Genomic DNA, 13,448 nt, shown 5'->3' on the forward strand with positions numbered 1-13,448 from the left:
GGTATATGGGTGATCGTGGACATACTCACAAAGACCGCACACTTCCTACCCGTCCGCATGAACTACAATCTCGATAAGTTGGCTTCTCTGTACATGGACAACATTGTGAGGCTGCATGGAGTGCCAGTGAGCATTCTGTCCGATAGAGATCTGAGGTTCGTATCGCGCTTTTGGAAGAGCTTTCAAGAGGCCATGGGAACAAAAGTGACCCTAAGTACGGCCTATCATCCCCAAACCGATGGGCAAACAGAGAGGACCATACAGACCTTAGAAGATATGCTGCGAGCATGCGCTCTTGAATTCAGTAGCAACTGGAGCACTCATTTACCCCTAATTGAGTTTGCTTACAACAACAGCTATCACAGCAGCATCGGAATGGCTCCATATGAAGCCCTTTATGGAAGAAATGTCGATCACCACTTTATTGGGATGAAGTGGGAGAGAAAGCTGTAGTAGGGCCCGAGCTAGTACAAATGACAGTGGACAAGGTTAAAATTGTCCGAGAGAAACTCAAGGCAGCTCAAGATCGACAGAAAAGCTGGGCAGACCTGAAAAGAAGGCCAGTAGAATTCAACATTGGCGAGAAGGCCTATGTAAAAGTGTCGCCTATGAAAGGAGTTGTCCGATTCAGTAAAGCCGGGAAGCTAAACCCTCGTTATGTAGGACCCTTTGAGATCTTGGAAATGGTGGGTACACTAGCGTACAGATTGACACTGCCACCAGACATGTCTAGAATTCACAACGTTTTCCACGTGTCCCAACTACGGAAATACATCTCAGATCCAAGCCATGTGTTGGAAGTAGAACCACTTATAGTCGAAAGCAACTTGGGAGAAGAGCTGAAGTACGAAGAAGTTCCCATTAGAATAGTGGACACCAAGGACCAGGTACTAAGACGACGAATCATTCCCTACGTCAAGGTGCAATGGTCTAACCTCAGCGAAAGAGAAGCCATGTGGGAATTAGAAGAAAGGATGAGGAACCAATACCCGTACCTCTTCATAGACCAAACCAACCCAAGTTTCGAGGACGAAACTTCTCATACGGAGGGAGGGATGTAAAATCCGAGATCTCGATTTTACCGTGATAGTAGTTGTAATTTTTAGATTGGATAATTCTACCGTGTACAATAAATTTTCTCAAGAATTTAAATAATACCGTGTATATTATTTTTCAGATTTTGAAATATGCAGAATTTTACCAGATATAGATCTAAGATTTGATACACCTGGATAAAGATTTAAGCAAGAAGATAACCCAATCAAATCTTGAGGATTTTATCATGGGATTTTCGAAATATTGGAAGGATTATTAGGGATTTTCGAAAATCATTAGAAGTCTACGCGATAAATACAGACTGAGAAAAAAAGTTCAACTACCAGGATTTTAGGAAAAATAATCAAAATCTTATTTGTGGAAAAATACCAATAATTTCGGATTTAAGTAAGCAAATTTATGGGATTTAAGAAATATAATTTTTATTATTTTAGGAAGTCAAAAATCTACCGAATATTGGGAATTAGACACAAAAGTCGAAATTTTACAGACTGGGCAAGGCATAATTTCGAAAATTACCTTGGGATATATATATATATATATATATATATATATATATATATCGAAATTTAGGATAGAAAATAAATGTAGATTTGATCACGATTTTAGATAAAGATTTGATTCAGAATCAAACGCGATTTGGTACACGATCAGGATAGCAGCCAACCCCTATAAATAAGAGGGCTCAGTGTCTCGAAAATCACACCACTTCTTCCTCAAGTTTTCGAGAATCCCTCCCCTCTAGTTCTTAGGATTTTTCGAGCACAGCAAAGCGCTGCCGCAGTCCAGCCACCGCAGTTTTTCGCGTTTTTCTTCAAGAAGTTCAAGGTAAGTGGGCTATTTTTAATGTTTAAAACTTTGGTTATGCATGTGGGACTAATTTTGAAAACTTTTGAAAGAAAAATATAGTCGAGTACAATCTTTCTTCTACTCCGTTCTTGTATTGTCATACGTTTTTAGCACTGTGAGGAGTCAACCGTATATGGGTGGGAATCCCAACTATGACGTACCCTTAGGCGGTGGGGGACATAACCGCTATAAGGCCTCGCCCCCTTAGAGGAGTAAAAATTAGGGACTGACGTCAGTAAACCATAGAAGGTAGATAATCACAGTGCTTGGTAAAGGTTATGCATGTGAACATTATTATGCAAGTATGTTTTTTTTTTCTGAAAATTATGCATGTTGTTTATTGTGCTCGATTTTCCCATACTTGCTGAGTATTCCCCAAATACTCACTCCTTACAACCTTCCCAGATAAGTCAGAAGAAGAAATTGAGAATGAGGAGTCCGAACAGTTTTGGGGATGGTGAACGCTAAAGGAATTTAGTTCAAGTTATTTTTTTTACGCTTCCGCATTATCAACTCTGTCGTTTTAGTGATTTCATTATTGTAAAGACAATATTTTTTTCGTTTGAAATATGAGTTATAGACTGGTTTCGGTTTAAATTGTGCTACAAAGGCTTGTTGTTTTCAATTTCGTGATTGTTAAACGACGCCGGTGTCAATCCCGAGTTTCGGGGCGTGACATGTCCCCTTGATTAACAGAAGGGTATCTCCCTTGACTTATCACAACCAGTAGCTCACTCTTTAAATATTCCCTCTGCAAGCATTTATCATATACTTTCTGTCGATCATGTCACTAGAAGTTAGGGATTAGAATATTGGTAATCCAGGCTATATTTAGTATGCTTATATTTTATTCTAGGTAAGGTAGTAATTCCCATGATTATGGTCTATCAATTAGGGCTAAACTTTAGGAGTCTCTGTGTATATATTTATTCCATGTACCTAATCAAGAAGTAACAAGAAGATTTCTGAGAATTTCAATCTTCATGGTATCAGAGCCCGGGTTTCACCGTTATGTATTGGACTGTCTATAATTAGGCCACCCGTTCTGCCCATAATTGGGTCATTTGTAAACTCCACGCTCCAGATGTTCATTCCTGGGCGTGAGAGGGGTGTGTTAATTGTCCCACATCTGTTAAGATAAATAACCTTTGAGTGGAATATATGGGATTGGACAATCCTCCTCCCTTGAGCTAGCTTTTGGGGTTGAGTTAGGTCCAAGTCCAATCTTAACATGGTATCAGAGCTACGGCTCTTCTCTCACAAATTGCAATCTCCTCCCCTATAACCTCATTCTCGTGTAGCCATCCTCAACCATGGTGAAACATGGCCTGGCTACCGAAACCTTAAAATCAGAAACTCCAAACCCTAGCCCCACCGAAAACAATTCCTTTGTCATCACAAGCCACAAATTAAATGGCCACAATTATCTTCAGTGGTCTAAGTCGGTTAAAATGTTTATTTGCGGTAAGGGGAAGGAGGAGTACTTGATGAGCGAGTCGGCCATCCCAGAGAAGACGGATCCAGACTTCAAGAAGTGGAACATCGAGAATCACATGATTATGGCGTGGCTTATCAATTCTATGACAGTGGAAATTGGAGAGAATTTCCTGTTATATGAAACAGCCCTTGAGATGTGGCAGGCCGCAAGGGAAACATACTCTAGCTCAGATAATACCTCAGAGCTATTCGCTGTAGAGTCGGTACTATATGACTTGCGGCAAGGAGATCAGCCAGTCACTCTATATTACAACGCCCTTGTACGACAGTGGCAACAACTCGATGCATTTGAAAGCCATGAATGGAAGTGTGCCGAGGATGGTCAGCGATTCCTCAAAATTCAGGAGCAGAAGAGAACATTCAAGTTCTTACTAGGTCTCAACAAAGACTTAGATGAAGTCCGAGGCAGAATAATGGGTGGAAAGCCACTCATGAACCTGAGAGAAGCATTTGCTGAAGTTCGAAGGGAAGAGAGTAGAAAGCGGGTGATGATGGGCACCCAAAATAACTCGGTCAACGTAGAGGGATCTGCACTTGCATCATACGGTGCACATCCTGCCAGCCAACAGGATACTCGTTCTCAACGCAAAACTCGACCATACTGCGACCACTGTGCCAAACCAGGCCATACAAAAGACACCTGTTGGAAGATTCATGGGAAACCTGCTGATTGGAAGCCTTCCAGACCATTCAATGAGCAAACTGATTGGAAGCCTTCTAGACCATTCAATGAGCGAAATAGCCGAGCAAATTCAGCCACCTCCACGGAAGTCACTTCATTCTCAAAGGAGCAGATCGAAGCCTTACAGAAGGCATTAGCCACCACTCTAACACACCACGATACCACGAGCCAACCTGTCAGTTTGCAGGCAAATAAAGGTAACAAGTATTATGCTTTGTCTACTTGGAATACTCTATCTCGTCATTGGATTATCGACTCAGGAGCATCAGACCATATGACGGGAGACCGGTCCCTGTTTCAAGAATACCAACCAAGCCAAACCCAAGTGACCGTGCGGATTGCTGACGGTTCTAAATCCCGAGTTGCCGGGATGGGAAAAATCTGCCTAACCTCAACTATCACCCTTCAATCTGTATTGCATGTTCCGAAATTAGATTGCAACTTGTTATCAATAAATAAGTTAACATCTGATCATAATTGCTCCGCTGAATTTTTCCAAAATATGTGCATTTTTCAGGAATTGGGATCGAGGAAGATGATTGGCAGTGCTAGGGTGTGCTCAGGACTCTACTTGCTTAACTCAACAACAGAACCCACATCAAACCATGTCACCCTTAGTCAGCCCAATCATAAGTCAACCAATTCCAAGGTTTCAAAGTCTGTTTTAGTTTCTAGAGTCAATAAGGATACTGAAGTCATGTGTTGGCACTATCGTCTAGGACATCCAAGTTTTTATTATCTTGAAAAGTTATTCCCTCAATTGTTTCTGAATAAAAGACCACAACACTTTCATTGTGAAATTTGTCAACTTGCAAAGCACACACGCTCAGTTTATCGAAGCATTCCTTACAATCCATCACAACCCTTCAATTTAATCCATAGTGACATATGGGGAGCATCAAGAATAGCTAATATAAATGGTGCAAAATGGTTTGTCACTTTTATCGATGACCACACTAGGCTCACATGGGTATTTCTCATGAAAGAAAAATCAGAACTTGAAAAAATATTTCTAGCTTTCGAAGCAATGGTTCAAACTCAGTTTATGACAAAAATCCGGGTACTAAAATCTGACAATGCCAGGGAATATTTCAACCTAATTCTAGGAGACTATTTCTCTAACCATGGGATAGTTCAAATCAGTTCATGTGTAAATACACCCCAACAAAATGGTATAGCCGAACGAAAAAATCGTCACCTATTAGAAGTTGCCCGATCCATTATGTTTTCAACTGGTGTCCCGAAATATTTATGGGGCGAGGCGGTGTTAACTGCTGCCACCTTATAAATAGAATGCCATCCCGAGTCTTGCAGTTTGCTACGCCATATCAAACCCTAATCAAAACTTATCCCCATGCCGCCATCCTATCCTCCAACTTACCAAGAAAAATCTTTGGATGCTCCGCATTTGTTCACATCTATCCACACGACCGTAGCAAACTCGATCCTCGATCCACTAAGTGTGTCTTTATCGGCTATTCTTCCAATAAGAAAGGGTATAAGTGTTTTTGTCCTAGGACTAGAAAGATCTTTAACACTATGGATGTTACTTTTCTCGAAGAGACTCCCTATTTCACCAAAACTGTTCTTCAGGGGGAGAATTCGAGGGAAGTACAGCCTTGGTCTTGGGATTCTCTCCTCACTACTACACCAAATTCCCCACTCCTCATTACTACACCAAATTCCCCACAACCAAATATGCCACCAACTGACTCGAATCCACCTCCTACACTTGTTGATAACCAGGTCCAATCCCCACAACTCCAGCCAGACATACAAGTATACACCCGTCGGCCGAGACCCACTCCAAGAATAAGTGAGCCACTGGCACATCCTACTGCTGACCCGTCATCGAACTCGGTTCCGATTCCAAGCACGGAGCCACACACACTGGAACCTCCACCTCTCGAAGAGTCCGAAGAGTTATCTATTGCTCTACGAAAAGGTACCCGGAATTGCACTAATCATCCAATACAGAGGTTTGTTTCCTATGGTGGTTTGTCACAGAAATACAGGGCTTACATCACAAACCTTGACACAGTACCTATTCCGGGATCAATACAAGAAGCTTTGAAGCACCCGGGATGGACTCAGGCGGTTCAAGAAGAATTGAGGGCCATGGAAAAGAATGACACGTGGACTATCACAGATTTACCTCCTGGGAAGAAAACCGTGAGCTGTAAGTGGTTATTCACCGTGAAATGCAAGGCGGATGGAAGTGTTGAACGGTTAAAGGCCCGACTAGTGGCTCGCGGATTTACTCAATCCTACGGAATCGACTATCAGGAGACATTCGCACCTGTAGCTAAACTTAACACCGTGCGAATTCTCTTGTCAGTGGCTGCAAATCTAGATTGGAAGCTACAACAACTTGATATTAAGAATGCATTTCTTAATGGGGAATTGGAGGAAGAAGTGTACATGGAAATTCCAACAGGGCTTACTGTCGATGAGAATAGCAATAAGGTGTGTAAGTTGCTGAAATCGATTTATGGGCTGAAACAATCACCAAGGGTATGGTTCGGGAGGTTCTCTACCGTGGTAAAGGAACAATCATTTCAGCAATGTCAATCCGATCACACCCTCTTTGTCAAACGGTCTATCGATCATAGAGTTGCCATCCTCATTGTCTACGTGGATGACATTATCTTGACCGGGACTATGGAGAGGCGATTGTGAATATTAAACAGTCATTGGCTCAGTCATTTGAGGTGAAAGACCTTGGGTTGCTGCGGTACTTCTTGGGTATGGAAGTATCAAGGTCAAAGAAGGGAATTGTTTTGTCACAACGCAAACATGTCTTGGATTTACTCAGTGAGACAGGGATGCTTGGCTGTAAACCATCAAGTACTCCCATGGCAGCTATCAAACTAAATGAAAAAAAAGACGAAGAGATCTTGTCCGATAAAGGGAGGTATCAACGGCTCGTAGGGAGGCTTATTTATTTGTCTCATACACGTCCGGACATCGGGTTTGCAGTGAGTTATGTGAGCCAATTCATGAACTGTCCCACTCAGAAACACATGGACGTCGTATATCGAATTCTTCGATACTTGAAGAAGTGCCCGGGTAAAGGAATCTTATTTGGGAAACATGAAGATAGAAGTGTTGTATTGTATTCCGACGTGGATTGGGCTGGAAGCCACACGGACCGAAGATCAACAACGGGGTATTGTTCATTTGTATGGGGAAATCTTGTAACCTGGAGAAGTAAGAAACAACCGGTGGTCTCCCGAAGCAGTGCAGAAGCTGAACTTAGGGCTCTGGCATTAGCTATTTGTGAAGGAATATGTATACGTCGTGTCTTGGAAGATTTGGGAATAAAACAGGAAGGATCAGTAACCCACAGATGTGACAACCAAGCTACCATTAGCATGGCAAAAGACCCGGTTCATCATGACCGTACAAAACACGTCGAAATAGATCGACATTTCATTGCCGAGAAGCTCAAGAACTCGGAAGTTCAGATCCTCTACACACCTACTCGAGAACAACTTGCAGATGTTCTCACTAAAGCCGTTCTAGGTCCTAACTTTGATGAAATATGTAACAAGTTGGGCATGTACGATATGTACTACCCAACTTGAGGGGGAGTGTCGATCATGTCACTAGAAGTTAGGGATTAGAATATTGGTAATCTAGGCTATATTTAGTATGCTTATATTTTATTCTAGGTAAGGTAGTAATTCCCATGATTATGGTCTATCAATTAGGGCTAAACTTTAGGAGTCTCTGTGTATATATTTATTCGTTGTACCTAATCAAGAAGTAACAAGAAGATTTCTGAGAATTTCAATCTTCACTTTCGCATACATTTCGTTGCATTCTTTTCCTCTGAAACTTGAAAGTTTGGGCATATTATTGTTCGCTAACATCCAGAACTTGTAGTGCATGCATTTCTGGATCGGTGTAATTGTATCTTTGGGACGATTGTAATTCTGTACGTATAGCCCAAACATACGTGAAAATTGTTGTGCGAAAAAAAAATAATTTTCTTTGTCTCAACTCATACTCATACTCGTTGTGCAACCGAAGATCAGCAACAGGTACTTCACGTATCTGTTGGTGGTCAAAGGCAGATTTGTTTTTGTATGTCTCATTGTGAAGCTAAAATCCACAGATGCACACGTACCACTATGAGAGGCCATCGCTTCAGTTTCATCCTGAAAATCTTTGAAATGATGTTGTTGGTTGATGACAAATCTATATTTATTAGTCTGATAAGTATAAGCTCGCCTTCCATAAACCGATTCAACGGATCCGTTTTTGTCATCAATTTTTTTCTTCCTATGCTTAAATTTTTTTTATTTTTTTTCCTCCTATGCTCAAATTTTTTTATTTTTCACTACAGTTCCATTCACATGATTTTCAGATCCTTTTTTGCTTCTAGAATTGCTATCAAGACGTTAGGAACAAACGGTAGTTTTTTGTTTTTCCAAATTCCCATTCACTACAGAATCATTTGGATTCATATCTGGAAAATTTCCATTCAGTACAGAATCATCTGGATTCTTATCTTTTACTAATAATTACAATAATTAAAATGTTACTATTTAACTTTTATTTGAGCAAGAACAAATAATAAACGATTTCTTATTTTCTTTTATGTTTTGAATTAGAATTTTCAAAATTTTTTGTTCTTAAAATTTGATATATTTACTAAATGATACTGATTTTTTACTTTTATATGTATATATAGTAATAGTGGTGTCAATGATGTTAATTACTTTCCAAATAATGCATCTAAAACCAGTATTGTAGTAATATATTCCATAAATAGTTTACAAAATCTCGAATTTGAGATTGCCATTATGGGAGAGATTCCTCAAATCTCATGGCCCTTTCGGACCTATAAATCCAATTGCAAACTCATCGTGCAATAATCACCAAAAGCTTATTGACTGATTTCAATCTATGGCATCGTATAATGCAGCAGCCCATTTCATTCTCTTTTCTCTCATCTTTGCAGCCCTCTTCATCCCCAATGAAGGTAATTTTATTATCCAAAGTGTTTCTTGATCGATACCTTTTCTATCTCCATTTCTTCTATTTTATACATTTTAATCCCTAATGAATCTAAATGATAATGAGACCAAAAGTTTCTATCACAGATTTGGATTATAAGGGGGTGGCTTAATATAATTTCGAAGGCAAAAACTTGTGTGAGACGGTCTCACGTGTCGTATTTGTGAGACGGATCTCTTATTTGAGTCATCCATGAAAAATATTACTTTTTATGCTACGAGTATTACTTTTTATTGTGAATATGAGTAGGTTGACCCGTCTCATAGATTAAGATCCGTGAGACGGTCTGATATGAGACCCACTCAATTTCAAGGGATGAGCTTGACTTTTTTAGAGTTTGAAATATTTTCTCTTGCAATCGTCCCTCTCGTCCACCAATGGATCTGTTTGACCTCGCATGTTATGGCATTCACATAGAAATATTTTTTTAAATTTCGATTAATGTGTCTTCCGTTTGAGACCATGACAAAAAAACCCTAAAGAATGAAAACCCAAATGTTTTTTTTATCACCCTTTTTGGAGAGAGTTCGTAACAACGTACTTACTATAATGAGTTTGTCCCAACTTTTCCTGTATTTTCTTATATTGAATTTTCTTGTTTCCCAACAGGCAACTACAGCGAGGACAACCGCGCTGCAGCGGATGGAAAAATCGGTGAAGAGAAGCTGATGAATACAGATGTCAGGGGGGACGGAGTGAATGACAGGAAAATAAATATTACCTTTTGCAAGCATTACAACTCATGTGGTTTTGTTAACAACTGCTGGTGTTGTATTTGGGGACAAGAATGTTACTTTGACGAGCGAATGTGTTTAGAACATTGTCCACCTAAACATTAATACAATTTATATTATGATAGATAAATCCGTACTTAATTTGCCCAAGTCTATGATCTTGACACTGTTCGCACCTCAGTTTTCCGTCTCATTGTCGCTCCTTGAACCTGTTATAGAGCATGAACAAAGCCAGGAAAAGTAAAATACAGTATAAAAAGAGTATTACGCCCTGTCACGAAATTTTACGAATGAAAACGAAAAATCATATCTGGCAATGATGATTCGGTTCCATTACCATCGTGTATCAACTTTGAACCCTCGTACGAGAAAAGGCTTACTGCATTTCGATAACTTATCTCAGCAAGCTCTTTTCTTCAACTTCCAGTAGGTGTGCAACATAGGCAAGTGCGTGATGAATGTTATCCGGATGATCAAGGGTTCTTTCTGGCTGTGACTATGTATTTCCTTTTTCACCCGAACCATCACTACTATCCTTGTCAGTATGCTGTTCCTTCTCGAAACATCTCTTTCAACAAAGAATAGTGAATCTTTATTACGTAATGTTGGATGAGCATCAGGTACATGCATCTGTCTCCAACAAAAATCCTCTCGCGAGGAATGAACTTCACCATTTTCCTCGCCTTGCTTTCTTGCACCAAGTTCAGGGACCATCTCTGCCGAACCTAGATAAGAATGCAGCACCAGGCCGGTAGGAAATGGACCAGTAGATTTCAATATGTGAAGAAGATCGCCAAAAGCACGGGCGCACAATGGACTGATGCTGGTCTTTTTAACTCTTTAGCGGGTTGAAGCTGCTGACGGAAAATTTCAGCTTGACCAGTAACGTCAATCTGCTTTCCGAAAGAACCTTCGTCTAAGCCGATCTCTCCAACAGCAGCAGAGGGAGTAGTAGCAAGATACTCCTTCAGCGTAGCAAGCCAAGCGGGAGTTCTCTCACGAATAAACCAGGGATGAAGGCCAAAGTTTGGAATGACAAGGATAGCTATCATTCATCTCCTTAACCAAATGCCAATCTTTCTCGGAGACTCCATTTACAGCAAAATGAACAACACCAGTATCAAGGGCCTCTTTAATTAGTTTACAGGACGAGTTCAAAATTCTCGAATCTTGAAGGTGACAGTGAGAATCAAAGAGTTTAATCATGGATATAACTTCGCTTTTGCCCACTTTCCATTCTTCAAAGATTGATTGGTATAGCTTCAAAAGCAGGAGGAACAAGCTGCCAATGCAGTACCGAAGGACTGACGGCAGGTTACAGCAAGGCAAGAGGATGGATTGCCAAAATTAATCATTTTCTATGAAAAAATTGTCCATTTCCTGTGCAATCTCTTGGAAAATGTAAGTTCAGCAACACACGCTTAATCATGGTACAACTAAAACAATATTCTAACACAGGAAAAAAAAATATATTCCTCATTAGTTAAATTGTTCGGAAAAAATTGGAAATTCTGCCAAGATCAAATGATAACTTAGATTAGAGAAAATTACAAGCACCTGAGCAGCTTCCAGATGATCAGAGGGGGAAACGGTGGTGAGTGGCAACCAAAAATTAGTTCATTTATAGTCTTGGCCCAACTTCTCTTTTGGGCCAGGTTTATAAATTTATTTATTTATTAATATTTATATACACACACACTCCGTGGTGAAAAGAGGATCAAGACACTAGACCAAGAGATCCTTGACAATTCATCCGTTTATTTTTAACTTTATTCCAATTTCGTTTTTTAATTTTATTTGACCAAAACCCTTAAAATCAATTTTTTTTGTTAATTCAAAACCTTGGTTGATACACTTCAGTATGTAGTTGTCTTCTTGGTTCAATGATGATTGCATAATTCAATGAGACTTGAGTGTCGGAGATTCTTCGTTAGGATTTAGAAGCACCCTGATACAATCTAACCTATTTATTTTTGTGTATGCAGGTCATTGTGTTGCTGAAATCTATCAGATGAGTACTATAATGATCTGAATTTTTATTTGAATTAAGTACCAATTAAGAAATTATTAAAGAAAAAAAAGCTTATTTATGTGTTCGTTAGTGAGATACGTAATATATAGACTGAGATATCCAAGTGTAGTATCATCAATTATATGCTGCATATTTATGTGTTTCATGATACATGTTTTTACTGTTTTGATATTGTATGCATGAAATAACACGTTGGTCCTGATATCTTTTTAGATATACCTCGTTTTTAGGGTCGCTCAACCTTGTTATGTATTGTGGACGATTCGGTATCGAGAGCTACAGTGTCCGATGGGACTGCGGGCTCTGATAATCCTAAACAATGTAGGTCCACATCTTGATGACGAGTGTGAGAGCCAAAACATGCCTAAGACAACTCACATACTACACACTCAGGCACTTCTAGATTGAGAATGAGATTATTGACTTAATCTTTGATATCCGAGTATATTGCATTTGTGGGGCCCTTAGCGCCTAATCGTTATTACAATGCAATTTGATTAGGGTTAATTAATCACAGCGAAAAACGAGTTTAAAATTATTTACGATGAGCCCAAAATATCTCTTCTGATATTTAAATACTAAAAATAGTATCTAAATTCAAATCATAACACGCCCACACATAACTAAAACCAATCACATACAACCAACTCATATTCTCGGGACATGCCCCGGTATATAGATACATATACATATATACTGGGAACAAGACATAAACATAAACCTCAGCCCAAGCTGTGGCTCCCACCAGAAGTACCCTCTCCGGTCTCCTGATATCCTGGAGTACCTGCCATTGTCCACACACAAAGACAACAACAGCCCCCCTTGGGGGTGAGCAAAGCTCCGTATGGAACAACCAATCATATATATACCACAGATATCTAAACAATGATATATGGTATGCAATGCATGTATGTCGTGGAGGTATCAGGTCAAATGCCCATCCACTGAGCACATGTCAGAATCAATCGAATCGCTATCAAATCAAATCAATGCTCGAGCTGGCACACCGGCCGATATGGGAATACACATATGACAACGTCGACGAAGCGTCGTCAATCCCACATCTCATATCCAATCATATGGGACCACAATTGTCTATGCTTTACGGGTCATATAATACCGGCATAGCGATTGTGTTCACAAACCCCGGAATCCAATCAAATCATATCAGGGTATCCAAAGATCATAGCTCAACGTGCATGTCATGTATCGATGTATGCATAAAATGACGTGTGTTAACAAAACATTTATTTTATACATCGATACTCCAATCTCCATGTCATGTATGCCACATCAAATCATCAAATAGGCACATAGACACGTATTCCAATCCAATCCAATCAAATCAATCCAATCATATATCATATAATACAGATACATGTCGTATGTTACCCGGTCGCAACATACCTCAATTCTTCGTTCCAAATTGATGTAGCTTTAGATTGCAGTATAATAATCTATCTACATCAATAACATATTCATTTTAATCAATAACATACTCCAAAATCATTAATTTGAGTTTAAAATATCATTTGAAACTTCAAAAATTCATATCAAATTCAAATCATATCAT

General features: G+C 39.6%; 1 protein-coding gene and 1 pseudogene across 1 annotated transcript; one reads left to right on the forward strand and one right to left on the reverse strand.

The window, feature by feature from the left end:
* The first annotated feature begins 473 nt into the window (after positions 1-473).
* Positions 474-1,061, forward strand: LOC140838950 (uncharacterized). Its single transcript, XM_073205580.1, has one exon. It carries the CDS (start codon positions 474-476, stop codon positions 1,059-1,061), a length of 588 nt encoding a protein of 195 aa, XP_073061681.1.
* Positions 1,062-10,127: 9,066 nt separating this feature from the next.
* On the reverse strand, positions 10,128-11,469 carry LOC140837758 (uncharacterized; annotated as a pseudogene).
* Positions 11,470-13,448: the final 1,979 nt, after the last annotated feature.

This window comes from Primulina eburnea, chromosome 8, assembly GCF_022965805.1.
Source record: "Primulina eburnea isolate SZY01 chromosome 8, ASM2296580v1, whole genome shotgun sequence".
NCBI lineage: Eukaryota > Viridiplantae > Streptophyta > Magnoliopsida > Lamiales > Gesneriaceae > Primulina > Primulina eburnea.